Raw genomic sequence first — 20,626 nt, forward strand, 5'->3', positions numbered from 1 at the left:
TAATGTAATTTCAGTTTATATAACTATTATTTTGTAAGTGGGTAACCTGTGAATAGGGGCATATTAGATTAAAGAGATTTTCATTTTCTGTCCTATAAAGAATACATTGGAAATTTTAAAAATTAAACTATTTATCCTCATTAATAACTATTTACTAATGCAAACTAGTATCATAAATATAAAGGGAAAACCTACTTTTCTTTTATTATTAGTTTTTAATCTTCCTGATATGGTGGTTTTGTTTCCTATTATACTGCTCTTTTCCATTCACCTCAGTTATGCAAATTTTTGAGAGATTAATTTTCCATTATTTTTCAGTAGAAACTACATTTATATACCACTGATATAAACGTTGAAATAATTTAATACAGTCTATAATGAAATATAAATAATACAAATATAGTACTGTACATAGTATATATTATCTTCCAATAATAATAATAATAATAATAATAATAATAATAATAATAATAATAATAATAATAATAATAATAATAATAATAATTTTATTTCTATACCGCCCTTCTCTCGAAGGACTCAGGGCGGTGTACAGCCTATTTAAAAACACAACAAAACAATGATTTAAAATTTAAAATCATTAAATAGATTAGGCTCCAATTAAAATCCCAGAAATTTAAAATACCCCAATTTAAAATTATTATGTTGATAGCCCGGCCTGGCGGAACAACAGGGTCTTCAGTGCGCAGCGAAACACCTGGAGGTCGGAGATCTTACGTATTTCCGGGGGCAGTTCATTCCACAGGGCTGGGGCTCCCACAGAGAAGGCCCTCCCCCTGGGTGTCGCCAGCCGACATAACTTGGCCGATGCCACCCTGAGGAGACCCTCCCTGTGGGAGCGGACTGGTCAGTGGGAGGCTATTGGTGGCAGAAGTCGGTCTCGAAGGTACCCGGGTCCTATGCCATGGAGTGCTTTAAATAAGTGCACAAATTTATCTTCAGTGCTAAATTTTCAAATAAATAAAAGCTTTAAGACAGTGATTATCAATGCTTCACATCTCTATTAAGCTATGATATGTTCTGAGATGTTCCGAACACTGTGGAATTTATAATAAACATAGATTGAATTTATGTTTGCTTTAAATCAGTTTACTTAAATGTATCCTGGCACCATACTAAAAGATCACTTGTTTGTTTGCAGTTGTATTATATTCCATTGACAATCAGCATGTATTTATGATGGTTGCAGTGTCCTGGATTGTGTGATCACCATTTGCGATCTTGCCGGACGGCTGCTGACAGGCAAAGTCAAAAGGAGAGACCCAATTCACTTAACAACTCTAGTAAATTTGCTTAAAAACCATGGCAAAAGAGGTCATAAAATTGGGCTTGACTCACTTAACCATTTTGTTAGTCACAGACATTCTAGTCCCAATTGTGATCATAAGTTGAGAACTATCTGTACATGCCAACTGGTATCTGGTTGTACTTTTATACTAACATGGAAAAATTTAAATGACAATTTGACTCATTTTAGAGTAAGCATTCTAAGGTTCAAAGACCCTTTGCTTATATCCTGAATAGATTGAAATATATTGTTGTGGAATATTATTTTAGTGACTAAGAGACCAGGTTAGAAACCAGGAGATTATTGAGTTCTAGTCCTATTTTAGGCATGAAAGCCAGCTGGGTGGCCTTGGGTCAGTCACTGTCTCTCAGGCAAACCACCTCACAGTGTTGTTGTGGGGAAAAATAGGAGGAGAAAAGAGTATTAGGTATGTTCCCCAATTAGGTATAATCACTCCAAATATTAAATTTGTTTGATTGTGGAATGTTGCATAATTTACATTGATTGTAAAATATCTTTTTTCCTCTGCAATAGGAAATTAAAATGTACTTCTTAGCTTTATGACAAATCAATATTCTCTGTTATTTTAGATGTTCAGTAATGGGATTTCAGTCTCTAATGCATGCTATACCTCAACACCATTGGAATATAGGTCTCCTCTCTAAAGAACAGTTGAGTACAAATGTTACCAAGTGCTGATACTTTAGTAGAATATGTGCTGTCTGAGAACAGAAAAGTATTACAAGTTCTAGTTTTACTGAATCTGTAAGGAATGCTGATAAGATATGAAGATAAGCAGAATTATATGAAATGAAACTCTTGAGATAGTCTGTTATGTATTCATGCTTCTGAGCACAGGGTTTTTATTTCACATACAATAAAATCTATCATTTTTTAAAATGATTTTTTTCCTGTAACATGGGGATTTTGCTTCTGAAAATTCCTATTTATGGATCCAGGATTCTACATTTTAAAAAAAGGATTGATATATGAGAAGGATATTTTAAAAACAAAACAAAAGAGGAAAGAAGATACTCTTCTTAGAAAAGTATTTTATTCTTGGAAAACAAATATTGTATTCTGTTTTTACACTAGAGTATATTTAGTGCATAAGACCATTTTGGATGTCATAGTAAATTTGGTTTATTGTTACAGGAGCAAGAAATAGCAAATCTTGGACTGACATATGCCTTATGGCATGGCTATAAAGAGAATATTAGAAGTTTTTGCTCCTTTATTATCGATTACAGTTTAGTAAATGATTGGATTTGATAAATTGGAATCGATTAGGTAGCTTAAAACATGAAGCTGATTCATTTCACCAAACTGTCCTTAAAATTAACTAAAATTTAGGGTTTGTAACTCTGAACTGAACTGTAGAAAAAAAAGAATTATTTTATCCTTAATGTGTGAAATAATTCATTCTCAGAATTGAGTATGAGCTATGTATTTTATTATTACAATAAGTATGTTTTTAACTGGCACATTCAAAGGCTGAGGGTAGGGAAAACAACTGTCTTGGGCCTAATCATTCCCCTTGGATCAATGCCTCTTGCCTTTCACAAAACCTAAACTTGTAGATGAGGCCCTAATAGAGGCTATAGAAAAGGAATGGTGCAGAAAGAGGGAGCATGAGAGAAATAGGAATTGCTGTCCTACACATATCTTCTCCTCCACTCCAAAGTCAGATGTTATTGCAACTAGTGACAGTAGCACCATTGTTTCTGCCAGTTACCTCTTTCTCTTCAAATCCAGTGACTTGGAAGATGGGCAGAGAGTGGGCGAAACACACAAGTGCTTGCTATTGACCATTCTCTTTTTCCATGACTTCAAAAGATACCATATTTTTCGGAGTATAAGACGCACCTTTTTACCCCAAAAAGGGGGTGAAAATCTGGGTGCGTCTTACACACCGAATGTAGCTCCACCCGCCCACCGGCCCCCACCCTTTGGCCTGTGCCTCGAAGTAGTTACCTCCTTGCAAGCAAACAGCAAGAAAAAACAGCTCCTTTCAGCTTCAGCATAGGCTAATTAGCACAAGTTGATTAGATTGGCCTCTCAACTCTCAGCTGATTTGCTTTCAGCTGTTTTGCCAGGGCTCTTGCTGCTAGCTGCAAAGAGTGCTAGAGCAGATTTTTTTCCCCTTGTGCTAATCAAGCTATGCTGAAAGCGAAACTGAAAATAAAGCAGGCTGTTTGCTGCAACGAGGCAAAATTAAGCAGAAGCAGAGGGAGATTTCTTTTTCTTCTTTTTCCTCACCAAAAAAGGTAGGTGCAAACAATGGGAAATTTAGGGCAAAAGAGGAGAGTTCAAGATTTTAAAACACAAAAGAAAAAAAGGAGAAAGAAAAAGGCAAAAATAAAAATGGGAAGAGAGAAAAAGAAAAAGAAATGAAAGAGAAAAATGTTATACATATTTAGAATTGAAATATGAATAGTAATAAATAAATGGGAAATCATGATTGTAAAAATGAAATGAATAATAATTGGAATATTTGTCTTTGTATTTTTGAAATCTAGACAATGATAAGTTTTTATTTTTTTATTTTTTTTAGAAATATGAATAAGTATAAACTGTAACAATTGAAATACCTTTAATGGTATATGATGGTGAAAGTAAAAAGGATTAAATTATAGCTTGGATAACAGCTAGAACATTTTAAAATTTAATTAGGGAATTTTTTTATTATTATTATTATTATTAATTTATATACCGCCCTACTCCCGGAGGACTCAGGGCAGTGAACAGCCACAAGATAAAAATACATCATACAAAAGTTAAAAACCATTTAAAAGTACATTAAATAATTTTGGCCCAAAAAACGAATTTAAAAACACCCAATTTGTAGAAAACTTAAAAGCAAATTAAAAGGGAGAGTCAAGCCAGACCAACCTGCTGAAATAAAAATGTTTTGAGGGCGCGGCGGAAAGTGCGTAAATCTGGGATCCTCCATATCTCCAGGGAGAGCTCATTCCAGATGGCAGGTGCCCCCACAGAGAAGGCTCTCCCCCTGGTGGCCACCAGTCGACACTGTTTGGCCGATGGCACCCTGAGGAGCCCCTCTCTATGGGAGCGTACTGGTTGGTGAGAGGCTACTGGTGGCAGAAGGCGGTCTCGTAAGTATCCTGGTCCTAAGCCATGGAGCGCTCTAAAGGTGGTGACCAAAACCTTGAAGCACACCCGGAAGACCACTGGGAGCCAGTGCAGCTCGCGCAGGAGGGGAGCCACATGGGAGCGCTACATCGCTCCCATAACCACCCGTGCGGCTGCATTCTGGACCAGCTGGAGCCTCCGGGTGCTCCTCAAGGGGAGCCCCATGTAGAAAGCATTACAGTAGTCCAGGCATGAGGTGACGAGGGCATGAGTGACCGTACGTAACGAGTCCTGATCCAGAAAGGGATGCAACTGGCGAATCAGGCAGACCTGATAAAAAGTCCTCCCGGCCACAGCTGTCAAATGCTCTTCTAAAGACAGCCGTGAGTCCAGAAGGACACCCAAGTTGCGAGCCCTATCCGTGGGGGCCAACGACTCGCCCACAATAGTCAGTGATGGCACCAACTGACTATATCGGGACATCGGAAACCACAGCCACTCAGTCTTGGATGGGTTGAGTCTGAGTCTGTTTCTCCCCATCCAGATCCGCACGGCCTCCAGGCACCAGGCCATCACTTCAAGGGCATCATTGGGGTGATCCGGGGTGGAGATGTACAGCTGAGTGTCATCAGCGTACTGGTGGTATTTCACCCCGAAACCACGGATGATCTCGCCCAGCGGCTTCATATAAATGTTGAACAGAAGGGGTGAGAGGACCGATCCTTGTGGCACCCCACATACAAGGGGCCTTGGGGTCGACCTCTGCCCCCCTGTCAACACAGACTGTGACCGGTCAGAGAGAAAGGAGGAGAACCACCGCAACACGGTGCCTCCCACCTCCAACCCTTCCAACTGGTGCAGCATGATACCATGGTCGATGGTATCAAAAGCCGCTGAGAGGTCTAACAGGACCAGGACCGAGGAGCAACCCCTGTCCCGAGCCCTCCAGAGATCATCAACCAATGCGACCAATGCTGTTTCCATGCTGTACCCAGGCCTGAAGCCCAACTGGAACAGATCTAGATAAGCCGATTCATCCAGGTACTGAGGCAGCTGTCACGCAACCACACTCTCAACAACCTTCGCAACAAAGTGAAGGTTGGAGACTGGACGATAATTAGCCAACACTGCCAGATCCAGGGAAGGCTTCTTGAGGAGAGGCCTCACCACCGCCTCTTTCAAGGCGGCGGGGAAAACGTTCCCAGGATGTTCCTCTATCCGGGCAGGGGGCCATAGATGGTCAGACTGGCCCCCCCTAAAGCCTCCCTAGGCCAGGACATCACCTCAAAAGTCGCGGATCTAGCGACAAAGCGCCATCTTGGACATGCGCAGATCATCCAGTAATGTAATGATTGTAATGATTGAAATATTTTTAAATATATATTGTGATGAAAGTAGAAATGATTAAGTTGTGATTTGGAGGATTATATGGGCAAAACTTTGTGGGTTATTGGGAGAGTTTAAGATGTGAAAATGAGTAACATAAGAGGGGAAAATTATTTGGTTTATTATTATTGGTAAATATAATTAATTGATTTGTAAGAAATTGGATTGCATGGAAATAATTGGAATATTCATGTTCATATTGATTAATATACAAAAAAAATAGTTATATAACTAATTGATTTATATTAAAATGTTGAATTTGTATTAAACAATTGTAATATTACATAATTAACCCACATTGATTATGATAATTATATAATCAATGTGAGGATGGATATAAAAATAGATGACAATGGGAAGGGGTATAATATAGAATAGAAGGGAAAAAATTGAATTTGATTAAGATTAGAGATGAGAATGAAGGGTAATATTGTTTTTTTAAAAAAAATAGATGAGGAATAAATATGGCAAAAAGGAAATATAGAAATTGTAAATTTAATTGAAATGACTAAACACTGTTTAAATTTGTGAACCAGCCAAATACTCTGTTCAAAGAAAATACATTGTATGTTTGTATGTGTGTTTGTCTAAAAAATAAAAAAAAACTTTTAAAAAAAAACACCAAAAAAGGTAGGTGGGTCTTATACTCTGGTGCATCTTATACTCCAAAAAATACGGTATTTAAAGGGGGTCCAAAAAAAAGGTTGAAAACCACTGAGCTAAACAGTTATATTTATATCCCTGCATTTTTTAAAAAATGGTATGATATTATGTATGCTTGAACTTCAAGTCTGTATAGTTTGAAAGCCAAAGTATAGTAGCATAGTTTTCTTTATCTTTTGCTCATTTTTAAAAATGTATTTGTCTCATGTTTTTGTTTTTGATAGTTTCCATGATTTGATGAAGCGCTATCAAATGTATTCCAGACTGGGAAATGGCAGCATTCACCCACCAGTTCAATTAGAAAACTAATTTATCCAAATAGAGGTAAATTGTAACATTTTTTCACTGTTAAAATGTATTTTAAAGGGGAGCTAAACAATGACAACTTAGTACCAATAGAAGAGAATATATATAGCTTGAGGTTGAATTGTGGACTCCTTGATCCTCTCTAAGGTTGGGTTTTCCCTGCAGACATTTCATTTCCCAACATCTTCAGGCAACATCTTCAGTACTAGAAGGGAATAGAGTTTGATGGGGATATTGTTTTCTCCTTGGTAGTTCCTTGATTACGCTGTTGTTCATTGATTGATTGTTTGTCTAATTTGGTAGGTCCTTGATTAAGGAATTGTTAATCTTGAGGATTAATACCAGACAAATAATCAGTCACTAAACAATATCCTAAATAATCAAGCTCAAGGAGGACAATGGCAATCTATTTGTGATAAGGCAAATACTCACCTGCCTGCTTTCTTTTCTTAAAAAGTATTCAAAACTAGGTGATCAAATATTATTTGATTCCTCTTTACTGGATTTGACTAGCTAATGACGACATTAGATCATTTAATTTAGTATTTAAGTTTTGTAAGTAATTTATTGAGATATTGTTGCCAAGTGATGAGGCGTGAGGTGACGAGGGCATGAGTGACCGTACGTAACGAGTCCCGATCCAAAAAGGGACGCAACTGGCGAATCAGGCGGACCTGATAAAAAGTCCTCCCGGCCACGGCCGTCACATTTTCTTCTAAGGACAGCCGTGCATCCAGGAGGACACCTAAGTTGCGAGCCCTCTCCGTGGGGGCCAACAACTTGCCCCCAATAGTCAGAGATGGCACCGACTGACTATATCGGGATGCCGGGAGCCACAGCCACTCAGTCTTGGACGGGTTGAGCTTGAGCCTGTTTCTCCCCATCCAGATCCAGACGGGCTCCAGACACCGGGACATCACATTAAGGGCATCATTGGGGTGGTCTGGGATGGAGATTTACAGCTGAGTGTCATCAGTGTACTGGTGGAACTGCACCCCGAAACCACGAATGATCTCACCCAGCGGCTTCACTTAAATGTTGAACAGAAGGGGCGAGAGGACCAACCCTTGTGGCACCCCACACACAAGGCGCCTCGAGGTCGACCTCTGGCCCCCTGTCAACACAAACTGCGACCGGTCAGAGAGAAGGGAGGAGAACCACCGTAACACGGTGCCTCCCACCCCTAACCCCTCTAACCGGCGCAGCATGATACCATGGTTGATGGTATCAAAAGCCGCTGAGAGATCTAATAGGACCAGGACAGAGGAAAAACCCCTGTCCCGAGCCCTCCAGAGATCATCAACCAATGCGACCAATGCCATTTCCATGCTGTACCCAGGTCTGAAACCCGACTGGAATGGATCAAGATAGACCACTTTATCCAGGTACTGGGGGAACTGTCGTGCCACCACATTCTCAACAACCTTCGCCACAAAGCGGAGGTTGGAGACTGGACGATACTTCGCTAAAACAGCCGGGTCCAGGGAGGGCTTCTTGAGGAGGGGCCTCACTACCGCCTCTTTCAAGGCGGTGGGAAAGCAACCCTCACTCAAAGAAGCGTTGATAATCCTCTGGAGCCAGCCTCGTGTAACCTCCCGGGAAGCCAGCACCAGCCAGGAGGGACACGGTTCAGCGGTTTGAATCCTTAGTGCTGCGTAATGCGGTGAGCTTCCGTTACTTGTCCCAGTTTCTGCCAACCTAGCAGTTCGGAAGCACGTAAAAAATGCAAGTAGAAAAATAGGGACCATCTTTGGCGGGAAGGTAACAGCATTTTGTGCACCTTTGGTGTTTAGTCATGCCGGCCACATGACCATGGAGACCTCTTCGGGACAGTGCTGGCTCTTCGGCTTTGAAACGGAGATGTGCACCGCCTCCTAGAGTCAGTAACGACTAGCACATATGTGCGAGGGGAACATTACCTTTACCTTTAAACAGAACTGCCAGCTAGGACAGCAGTCTTTGAGAATTGGTCCTGCTATCTGCAATTTGACTGGCTCGCAAACAGTATGTTCAGATTAACATGTTTTTCCTTCCACATATGAAGAAGAAGAAATGGAATGATTCAGTATTAAATTTTGAATAAACCATACTTTCCAGAAACTTGTAAAGTTGGAGAATTTAAAAAAATTATTTTCTCTTTTAAACATATGAATTATATGGTAATGTTACATGAATGTACATATATGTTAAAGGCTAAAGCTTTCTTTGCAGAGTTTATGGCTGCGGGCCAACATAATTTAATGGATTTTAATTCAAGGTAGTTTAAATCAGAATAATGTGCCATGAAAATCAGTTTCACAAGTCCTGTTTTATCTTAGCTAATTCTATATTCTTGGTATATTGTTTCCTTTTGTTAAATTATTTTTGACTAAATTAGCAGAAGTATGAGAATAGTATAAACAAATATAAACACAATATGATATCTCTTTCAGCTATAGTTGAAAAATAAATCAGGCTTTTGTAAATGTCATAAATATAAAAACATTCATATCAAGAAAACAATAGCTTTAGCAATAATCTTGCTAAATTGAAGAAGGTTTATAAATTATTGAAGTTTTTTCTTAATTATTGATCTGTGGATTTCCAATTAATTAGCCTGTTTCTACTTCTTTTAGTGCATATATATTATAAAGTCATTTCCCCATTAACAACTTTAAGAGTCATCCAAACACCATTTTGCCAAAATAATAGTGTCAAGAACAGACTTGATACCACTTAGTGATGGTTGGATAATTCTATGAAGATGCTATAAGTCATTAGTAAAAAAAATGGCCAAAAATGTTCTCTGGTGTTAATACACTAATATTAGTCTTTAGCACTCATTCTTTTTTAGCAGTCATTCTATTTTAACCTCTAGCAATTATTTCCCATTTACATTACCGTTGAATTAATTTAGAGCCTCAGTTTCCAACAATTGTTCCACTTGTTCTAATCTTTTAGACTCATTCTAAGTGTAAGCTTACCTAACATTTACTTCTGCAAAAACTCAGAAAAAATTAGATTACATAGCATAATCTAAAAACTTCATAATTTGGTTCAAATTAAATACTGGATTGACTGGTGGTTAAGTATAGAAATAAAATAAACAATGGATTTGAGAAGTCAATATTATGACTTGAAACAGAACATTCTTTTATTGTTTTATTTATTTCTTTTCTAGTTCTTCTACATGTATATTTTTCATACTCATTATTTACTTAGTAGATGTTTTATAACTGTTCATCAGCAAATAAAAGTTCGGGGTTTTTTTGTTTTGTTTTGTTTTGCAAAATTTTTATTTATTTATTTATTTTTTAAAACACACAAATAAACATACAATATATCTTTTTGGAACAGAGCATTGATCCGGTCTTAAATTTATACAACTTTTTGTTCATCTTTATCAGAATTTAACATATTCTATTTTTGCCATAACACTTATCACATATCTCAATTATTACCATCTTATAGAAAGCTAACTCATATTAACTTGATCAAATTAATCCACCTTAAATCTTGATTCAATTAATACCTCATAATACGTTTCACAATTCTTACCCCAAATACTCACTATTAAAAATACAGTTCAAACACATTTATATTTCTAACTCTTATTTCCATTTCTAGAACTTCCTTACAATTTATTATTACTTCATATAATATTCATTAAATCTTTATTTAATTATTACTTCATCAAATTTAAATCTTATCTTTAATTTTGAATATATACCAATTTAACATTTAAACAAAGTTCTTAATTCAAATAACACAACATAATACAATTCATCATTATTTCCCTAAATTCTGTCTATTTATCAATACCATTTATATAAAAGTCAATTTAAATGAGTCTTATTTAGTAAATCATAATCCTATATCATTTCAATTTTCCTTTTGCTTAAATAAATGTATTATTGAAGATATTCTAATTATTACAATTGTTATAAGTATTTAAACAATATCCCAATTATTATAGCCATCAATTTTCTCAGATATTACCATCCAACATCTCAATAAAAATTAATTCATTATATCCATTGCTATATTTCTTTTAATGTAATCTATTTTCCATCTATTTTAGCTTCAATCCCTGTTTCATTTCTAAATATAACATAATTCTTCTCATATTTATTTTATCTCAATATGATCATTTTATAAATCCAGGTCCTGGACTTCTTTAAATTTCTTAATATTTTCCAATCTTTTATTCTTTTATCATTCAGTATTAATCTCCATATAATCATCATTATATCATTATTAATCTCAGTATAATCATCATTGTGTTATTGTTAATCTCAATATAATTTCTAGAGACCTCCTTTTTATTATTAGTATTCACATGTTCAAATATTTGTTCAAATTTAATCACAATATCTTTATCTTCTTTATTTTCCACTTCCTTGTCTTATTTCTCCATCTTCATTTTCTTGTCCACACATGTATACTCCATTTCGATTTTTATATCCTCAAATTTTGTCCTCTGTGCAACATTATAGTTATTTCTTTTATTTCCATTCTCCAAATCAAATAATTGCTCCAATTATAAAAGTTCCATTGTATTCCCTTCTATTTCTTTTTTCATTCCTCCAAAAGTCAAGCTTCTTGTAGACAAGAAAATCCTCCTCCATAAATTCTCACGGTTATTATCTGTGAATTTTCCAAAACAAAGAACCAAGTTGCAGTGTTCCTTTTTACTCCAGATGGTGTCTCTCTGCAATCCACAATTTCCAATTGCTTAATAAGTATCCATTTTGTTTCCATTACATCACAATCTTCCTTGACTTCTCTTTTTCCTTTTTCAATTTAAAAATATCAAATCATATTTAAAGTCCAGTCCAAATTTAAATTGCTCTTCTCACTTCTTTTTTCTTTTCCCCCCTTTTATTTATACATCCCTTTTTTTTCTTCTTAAAGCTTATTATCCATTCTTTTTATTTTTCTTGCCATTTAAAAAAGAAAGGGGGAAAAAAAGAGGATCTCTTTATTTCTTTCCAATCCTTTGACCATGTCTAATTGTTTAAAGTTTCCAATTGGTTTTTTCAGAAATCATTTTTCATTTGGGTTTTTGTCTTTTCCAAATTATGTTTCAAAATCCTCTTTGCCCCCATGCTCCTTAGCCACTATTACACATTAGGGGTCTTATAGTTGTAAGATGTTTCTCTTGTTGTTATTCAAGCCTGAGTTGGCTGTCACTCACCCGGCTTCAAAAAAAACTCCGTTCCGTTTCTTTCTTCTCTCCAGCTCTATACTTAGCCCAGTTGTCCCAGCTTCGTGGCAGCTGCCATGGCTACCGCCCCCCACCACCGACTCACAGAGAGTTCCCTCTGACCTCCGAGGAACTTGCCTGTTCCTCTTGGTCGTCTGAGGCACCTCTCTTTCTTTCCCGTCCCTGCAGGACGGTTCCGGTCCGAAGACCCATCGGCGGCGGTTCGGCAGCCAGGGTTTTCGCCGCGCTCATCAGAACCCGCTATTTCCCCGACTGTCTCACTGCGGCACCAAACCAGAAGTCACTGCAGTGTAATCATCTTTTTCACTGTTAATCCCAGTGTAATCTCCTTTTTATTATTCCTATATTTTCCAACCTTTTTCTTTTATCATTCCACTGTTAATCCCAGCATAATCATCTTGATTTTTTTTCATTGTTAATCCCAATGTAATCTCTAAAAACCTCCTTTTTATTATTATTATCCACATGTTCAGTAACTTCTTCATATTTAATCATATTGTCTTTGTCTTCTCTATTTTCAATCTATGTCTTACTTCTCCATCTTTATTTTCTTGTCTGCTTGTGTATGCTCCATTTCAGCTTTTATGTCCTCAAATTTTAGTCTTCCGTGTAACATAATTATTTCTCTTATTTCCTTTTTCCATGGCAAGTACATCAATTTAATCATTTCTCTAATTTCCTGGGCCATTTTATTCTTTTTGAGTTTATATTATTCCAATTATAAAAGTTCCGTTGTATTCCACTTTTTTTTTCCTCCAAAGTCGAGCCGCTTGCAGACGAAGAAATCCTCCCCCAAAAGTTCTCACGGCTTTTATCTGTAAAGTTCACAATTTTCCAAAACAAAGACCAAATTGCAATTATTCCTTTTTACTCCTGAAGGTGTCCTCTGCAATCCACAATTACCAATTGTCAAACAAGTATCCATTTTGTTTCAGTCTGCATCAACAATCTTATTTAGCTTCTCTTTTGACTTCCAGTTTGGTGTCGCGGCGAGACAGTCGGGGAATTAGCGGGCTCTGATGAGCTCCGTGAAAACCCGGACTGATGAACCGCTACCGATGGGTCTTCGGATCAGAACCGTCCTGCAGGGACAGGGAAGAAGGAGAGGCACCTTGGAAGACCAAGAGGAACAGGCAAGTTCCTCGAAGGTCAGAGGAAACTCTCTATGTCTCGGCGGTGGGGGATGGCAGCCATTGCGGCTGCCACAAAGCTGGGGCAACCGGATTAAGCATTGAGCAGGAGTGATGAACGGAGTGGAGTTTTTGGAAGCTGGGTGAGTGACAGCCAACCCATGGTTTGAAACAACTAAGGAAAACATCTTTGTAACTTTAAGACCCCTGGCGATGAAACAGCGACTAATATGCAGGTTTTGAAGAAGATTTTGAAGTGTAATTATAAAGGAATAAAAACCCGATGGAAAATTGACTTTTGAATAAAACTAAAAAACTTTGTAAATTTTAAATAACTAGAGAATTTTACCCCAAGATTGGTAAAAGGATCGGAAAGAAATAAATAGATCCTTTCTTTTTCTTTTCTTTTTCGAACTTCAAAAAATCCCCAAAGAGAATGGATAATAAGCTTTAAAATCAGAAGTGTCGTATAAATGAAAGAAAAAAAGAAAAAAGAAGTGAGAAGAGCTGTGTAAATTTGGACTGGACTATAAAATTGATTTGATATTTTTAAAAAAGCCAAAAAGCAAATAAAGGTTCTTGAATTCAAATGGTACTATATTTATGAAACCTTTGTACCATCCTTTGTATGAATCCATTATACCATAGCCACATTTATTATTAGAAGATACTACATTTTTTCCCATGATACAGTTCAGTTTTGTCTAACTAACTTTTCTTGGTACTTGTCTTTGGAAAGAGACTAACTATGAAATGCATTGTCAATACAGGTCCTCTTTTGCTATCCCCTTTCTGCCCCAGGCCTATTTAAAAGTGTAATGCCAGCTAAAATATTGGGCAATGGGATGATGAATATATGGACTTTCAGAGATAAAATTACATAATTGAGACACTAACGTTCCCTTTTAATATTTTTCCTCCTCAAAGGTAATAATAAAAAAAGAAGTCTTATGAAAATGCTTGGATCAGAACGTGGTGTGATAGAGGAATGGCTATCAGAATTCAAGGTGAGAATTTTAAAAGATGAATATGTTTTAATAACTTCTATGTTTGGCTGTTAGATCTGAAGAAATTTTGTGTGATATCACAGTCTCCCCCCACCCACTTCTTCCTTTGCAATAGCTTGCTGAGGATTTATAGATATATTTTCTTTCCGAGTTTACAGTGGTGATCCAGAGTACATAATAACACTAAGCCAAAATGTGGATTGTTTGTTTTTCTTTTTGCTTAGTGTGATCTATGAATCTCATCAATGTGATTTAGGTCACTATAGCTTGTTCAGTGAACCATGATAAGAAAATTCAAGCCCGTTTTGATGTGGAAGATGTTCTTGTTGCTTCTGTTTTTTCCTTTTAGGTATTACCTGAAATGCAGATTTCCAATTATGCAGCAACACTTCATCGGAAGAAAATATTAGTGCCAGCTCTTTATAAAGTTATTCAAGATCCAAATAATGAGGTATGAAACAATCAAATCACTGTTAAAAGGGCAACAATATGTATATTATATGTACAAGAGCCGCGGTGGCACAGTGGTTAGAGTGCAGTACTGCAGACTACTTCTGCTGCCTGCCGGCTGCCTGCAATTTGACAGATCAAATCTTACCAGGCTCAAAGTTGACTCAGCCTTCCATCCTTCCAAGGTGAGTAAAATGAGGACCCAAATTGTTGGGGGCAATATGCTGACTTTGTAAACCGCTTAGAGAGGGCTATAAAACACTGTGAAGCGGTATATAAGTCTAAGTGCTATTGCTATTGCTGTTAATACAGTTCATTTAGGAACTCCTTATGTGTTGTTTCTTTGACAAATTAGTGTGAGTAACAGTTTGCTTCCATCTATTCTCTGTTGTTCTATTTCATTTGTCTTTCAGTTTTTCAGTCTTTCACTATTTCAGTTCTCCATTGAGAGTGGAGACAGCAGCCAGGATGGGGTGTACCAGCCCAATCAGCTTAAAGGACTGAATCTGTCAATCTTGCTAAGTCCCCCCCTTGTTGCCGGGCAGACCAGTTTTTGACTCAGTCCTTCAGCTGGACGGGCGTGTGGGTCTCTTGCTCTTCTTTGGACTTTGAATTTTGTTCTTTCTGCCTTGCAATTTCTGGTTTTTTGACTTGGACTGTTTGACTTTGTATATCTTCTTATCCCTTTCATGTCTGGTTTTCTTGGAATTCCCTTTGTTAATCATGAGTAGCCTTTCTCCTGGTTGGCTTTCACCCCTGGAGCTGGCTTCGGCTGGTGGCTGGGGGTGTTTTTTCATCTCAATCCTCCCGTGGGAGGGAGCGACTTCTCATGGGGAGAGCTTGCTGGACAGTCACTGGACACTATTTGGGCAGTTCTCCATTCGTATAGCCTAGTTTCAACCCTAATTTCTCGCTTGGAGTTTTGCGCCGTTTCAGCAACGGCCATTTTGGCGCTTGCCTCAGCGCTACCGGGACTGTCAATTTGCCTCCATTTACTAACTGACGCTTCGGTCCCAGGGAGCAGCGACTCGGGGCTTGCCGGCTCCTTCGGATCGGCTTGCCTGCTTCAAATTGTGTTCCGTTTGGGTTGCGCCGCTTCCTCTCCGCCACCGCAGATCAGCTGGGATCGTGCTTCGAGGAGCTTCGTGCTTACTTCATTCTTCGGTTGGGTGGCGTGCCTTTGAAGCGGTGTCAAAAATTTTTTTTTTCTACTGCAGCCACCTCCCTTTACTACTGGCCTTGGCTTTAGTGGAGTTTTGCGCTCTCGTTGTTGCCTTTCGGCTACGCCTTGCAAAGCCTGCCTATGGCCGCCATTGTGACTCTATACTCAGATGCAGTGGCCATTTTGTGAGCTACACCCGGGTGTGGTGGCCATTTTGTGGAGTTTCCGTGCTCCCACTGCTGGACACCAGTGTTGTTTGTGGAGTTTCTGCACTCCCACTGACTCCCGCTGACTGCCCTGACTCATTGACTGGAATTACTGCCTGCCTTGTTCAGCTGGTCAGCCACGATGCCAAAAGCGGTGTCAAAATCAAAGCACGGCCGTAGGGTCGGTTCTGTTCACCATGGCAATCAGACAATTTGTCTGCTACCCATTGTTCATCTAGAGGGCCCACTCTCGAGCCTCCCCTTGTTTCTCAGCCGGCACAGCCCCACCGCAGGCACCACAGGTCTGGCATATCCTCCTCGAAAACTGAGAAATGCAGAGACAAGGTTTTGACGAAGCTTTGCGACAAGGCCAGCGCCAACCTTTCATCCTCTGCTCCCCAGGCTCTTGCAGCTCCCGGGGATCTTGATCGCCCTGCTACTTCGGATCAGGTATCACTTCATGATTGCCCTGTGACTATTTCCACCTCGGAGTTGGGGGCTCAGATACCTCAGCTCAACCGGTTGCAGTGGCTCCTGAAGCTTCGCCTGACCCTGCTGCTTTGATCTCTGCTTCCACTCTGCCTCAGGAGGCGATTTCTTATCAACCTATGCCAGATCAATTACAACGGCTCATTGAAGCAGCTGTGCAGAAGTCGCTCTCAGCAGGATTCCGGTCTAGGGCCGGTTCCGTACGCTCTATCTCTTCAGTGTCTCCCATGCGGAACAGTCCGGAGCGGACTTCTCTAGCCAGGGCTCCTGCCTCTCCGACTCGCTCTTCTGCTAGTCATCCTTCTGCTGTGCCTGATGACGATTACAGTGATTCCAGTTTGTCAGATGATGAGAACCTTCCTCCAGATCAACCGACCTTTACTGGTCTCTTCCCCCAATCTCTGTTTAAGTCCTTGCTCTTCAAGGCCATAAACACAGCTAATCTGTCTTCTTCTCCCTCGGAACCTGTGGCAGCATCTGCATCAGGGGCATTGGATCCGATGTTTGCTGAACCACCCAGGCCCATCACGGCTGTTCCTGCCCCCCCCCCGCTGTTTTTGGATGTCGTCAAGCAACAGTGGGCAGTGCTGGGATCTGCGTCTCTTCCTTCGTCTAACGACCGGAGTAAATTTAACGTAGCTTCGGACTTGGACTCTCTCCTCCAAGTTCCTTCTGTTGATGCTCCGATTGCTGCTTTGTTGCCAAACGCCAATGTTCCGGGCGAGCCCAATGAAGGCCTACGACCCGACGAGAGGTGCTCTGATTTAGTTCTTCAGAGAGCACACCTAGGTTCCGCATGGGCCATCCGGGCTGCTACTACAGCATCCTTCTTCAACCGGGCCACGCTACTTTGGTTGCGGCAACTACATGATAAGTTACCTCCCAAAGACATGCGCACGAGGCAGGAACTGAACAAGATTGTGGCAGCGATCCAATTCTCGGCGGACTCTACCCTTTCGGCCGCCCACTTTGCTGCCAAGTCCCTGGCCTCCTCTGTTGCTGCCCGTCGTTAAGTCTGGCTTCGCCACTGGCAGGTGGATGCCAGGCACAAATGGCGCCTGGCTTCGGTTCCTTTTGGGGAGGTCTCGCCTGTTTGGTGACGCTTTAGAACTGTTTCTTACTGAGACTAGGGACAAGAAGAAGGTGTTAGAGGCGGTCTTTTGCAGAGGGGAATCCCACTTCTCTCCGTATGCCTCGTGGCCCCAGTTTCAAGGTGCTGATGGGGGGGTCCTCCTCATTTGCCTCGTCTCGGCCGAACAATAATTCTGGCAGGCAACGAGGCTCCCAGGATAGGCCCCTTCGGGGCAAGTCCTTTGGCTTCAAATGGCCCTTTCACGGGGGAGGAGGTCGTTTCATCCGACGCCGGCACTGATTGCATTCCTTTTCCTCCCATAGGCGGCAGATTGGCCCTCTTTGCCGCCATTTGGGAGCAGTCCACTTCTGACAAATGGGTCCAGGCCATCTTACGATCAGGGCTGGCCATTGAATTTGTTTTCACCCCTCCAAATACCTTTCTCTGCTGTCCGCTTTCCTGTAATATCGAAAAGAGGTCCCTTATGGACTCTGTGGTTCAGCATCTCCTGGCTATCAGGGCTATCCAACGGGTACCCCCTGGTCAAGAGGGTAGGGTTTTTATTCCCGGGTCTTCCTGGTCCCTACGTCTCCGGGGGGGTAGAGACCCATTTTGGACCTAAAACGGTTGAACAGGTATGTGGTGTACCGTAAATTTAAAATGCAATCTTTGAAAACTATTCTAGATGGTGTCTGGAGGGGCGATCTCTCTTCTATAGACCTTACGGAGGCCTACTTACACATCCCTATCCTCCCTTCCCATAGACAGTTTTTGAGGTTTTGTTACGTGGGATACATTACCAGTACAGGGCTTTACCCTTTGGCCTGTCCTCCGCACCCCATACTTTTACTAAGGTTTTGGCCGCCTTGGCAGCCTTTCTTCGGCTCCGTTCTGTTAGACTTTTGTGTTATCTTGATGATATACTTGTGTTGTCTCCTTCTATTCAGCAAGCTGCCCTAGATGTCCGGCTTACCCTGGAAACCTTGGCGGCTCATGGCTTTTCCATTAATTTGGAAAAGAGCCATCTATCTCCCTCTACTAGTCTCATCCATTTAGGGGCACTAATTGATTCAGTTCAGGGCAAAGTTTTTCTCTCTCCCGAGAGACAGGATAGTCTGCGGCAATTGATCTCCAAGATTGAAGGGTGTCCTGTTGCTTCGCCCCATGTTTTATCTCAACTTTTGGGGAAGATGATTTCGGCCATATCTATAGTTCCCTGGGCACAGCTGCACGCCCGGGAACTCCAATGGTTTCTCTTACCCTTGTAGAAGGCGGGCAGACGCACGTCAGCCAGGCCGATTCCTGTTCCTCCTTCGGTGCGCAGGTCCCTCCGGTGGTGGCATTCTCCAGCTCTCTCAGCGGGTTGTTTCTTTCTCGAGCCCCAGAGGGTGGTGGTGACGTCGGATGCCAGCCTCCACGGCTGGGGGGCCCATTGCCAGGGTCAGCTGGCTCAAGGGACGTGGACCACCGCGGAGTCTCATCGCCCGATCAATTGGCTGGAGCTACAAGCTGTCTTCCTCGCACTCCGGGCGTTTCGTCATCTTGTCTCAGGTGCCCATGTGCTCGTCCTGACGGACAATGTTACCGCCAAAGCGCATCTGAACAGGTTAGGGGGCACCAGGCTGAGATCTCTGTTAACTGTAGCGATGAAGTTGGGACTATGGGCAGAGCGCCACCTTTGCTCTGTTCGGGTGGAACACATATCGGGCGTGGACAACTCTCAGGTGGATTGACTGAGCCAGCGGCAGGTGGACAATGTGGAGTGGCATTTTCATCTGTGGATATTTCAAGATCTAGCTCTTCGGTTCGGCTCTCCAGTTGTCGACCTCGGTTCTTTGCCCGGTACCCGGAACCTCAGGCAGAGGGCATCGATGCTCTACGAATCCTGTGGCCAACGGGTCTCCTGTACGCTTTTCCCCCGACGTCCCTCTTTCCCAGAGTTATCCGCAAGATTATGATAGAACGGGCGGAGGTGATCCTTGTGGCTCCTCATTGGCCCCGGAGGCCCTGGTTTGCAGACCTTGTGTCAGCGTCTCACTGCTGACATAGAAAGGGAGATAAGCCCTGGACTTTTGCCTGCTAAATCCCTTTGAAGCTCAGTCTCCGTGGAAATGAAGAGGGGGGGGGAACATTCCTGTGAAATGACAAGACAAGAAGTCAGGAGAGTGCCTTGGAAGATAGCCAATAAGAAGCAGAGAATTGGGGATTGGAAAGGGAGGGATTGGAAAGGGAGGGATTGGGGGGCAAATGGTCAGTATTGTCCGCACGAGTCATGATCCGGTTGCTGTACTCGAATAAAGAGAAGATTTCCTTAAAGATTGGCAGTTTGGAAATTCATTTATTTTGAGATAGCATCGAAATCTGACATCTTGTCTCCCTCTCGGTGGCTCCCTCTTGGCACATACCCCTCGGGGACGACGTTCTCACACAGGGTGCCCTGACTCACCCGGTCCCTCAATCTAACCGTTTGGAGGTTGAGCGGCGAAGCTCTTTGAGGGCCGCGGACATTCCAGTGGACGTCATTAGGAGATTACAGTCTTCCTGCCGTCCATCTACGGACCGCATTTATTCTGCCACCTGGCGGGCCTTCTGTTCCTGGTATTCCCTGCACGGCGTGCCCTCTCTTCAACCATCCATTGTGAACATCCTGGTTTTTCTACAGGACGGACTGGCCCAAGGACTCTCTCCTAACACCTTACACAGACAGGTTGCCATGCTGTCTTCTGTATTTACCTGTGGGTCTCTGTCATCCTTGTCGCAGCATCCTCTGATCTGTTGCTTTCTCTGTGGCGCCACAAACTTGTGTCCTCCAGTGCTGCATAGATACCCTACCTGGGATCTTCCACTGGTGTTGGAATCGCTTATGGGCCCCCCATATGAACCTTTGCGGACTACTAGTCTCAGGCTTCTCTCGTGCAAGGTCTCTTTCTTGGTAGCCATAACCTCGGCTTGCTGAATTTTGGAAATTGCGGCTCTGTCCACTCGTTCGGATCTTTGTGTGTTCCACGAGGATCGCGTGGTCCTCCGCTTGGACCCTACCTTCATGCCGAAGGTCAATTTTGTTTTCCACCATTCGCAAGAACTTATACTTCCTAATTTTTGTCCTCGGTCTTCTCATCCTTGGGAACGACGTTGGCACTCCTTGGATTT

General features: G+C 41.3%; 1 protein-coding gene across 2 annotated transcripts in view; it reads left to right on the top strand.

The window, feature by feature from the left end:
* The window catches only part of HYCC2 (hyccin PI4KA lipid kinase complex subunit 2), an 80,083-nt gene that overhangs the window by 28,062 nt on the left and 31,395 nt on the right, over positions 1-20,626 (top strand). For both annotated transcript variants that reach the window (XM_070933257.1, XM_070933256.1), the window contains exons 2-4: positions 6,673-6,772; positions 14,018-14,097; positions 14,447-14,548. In XM_070933257.1, coding sequence (XP_070789358.1) covers positions 14,041-14,097; positions 14,447-14,548 — 159 coding nt within the window. In that variant the 5' untranslated portion in view covers positions 6,673-6,772; positions 14,018-14,040. The remainder of the gene's footprint in view (positions 1-6,672; positions 6,773-14,017; positions 14,098-14,446; positions 14,549-20,626) is intronic.

Source organism: Pituophis catenifer, unplaced genomic scaffold (genome assembly GCF_029215685.1).
Source record: "Pituophis catenifer annectens isolate HBS135680 unplaced genomic scaffold, rPitCat1.0.hap2 SCAF_1, whole genome shotgun sequence".
Classification (NCBI taxonomy): Eukaryota; Metazoa; Chordata; class Lepidosauria; order Squamata; family Colubridae; genus Pituophis; species Pituophis catenifer.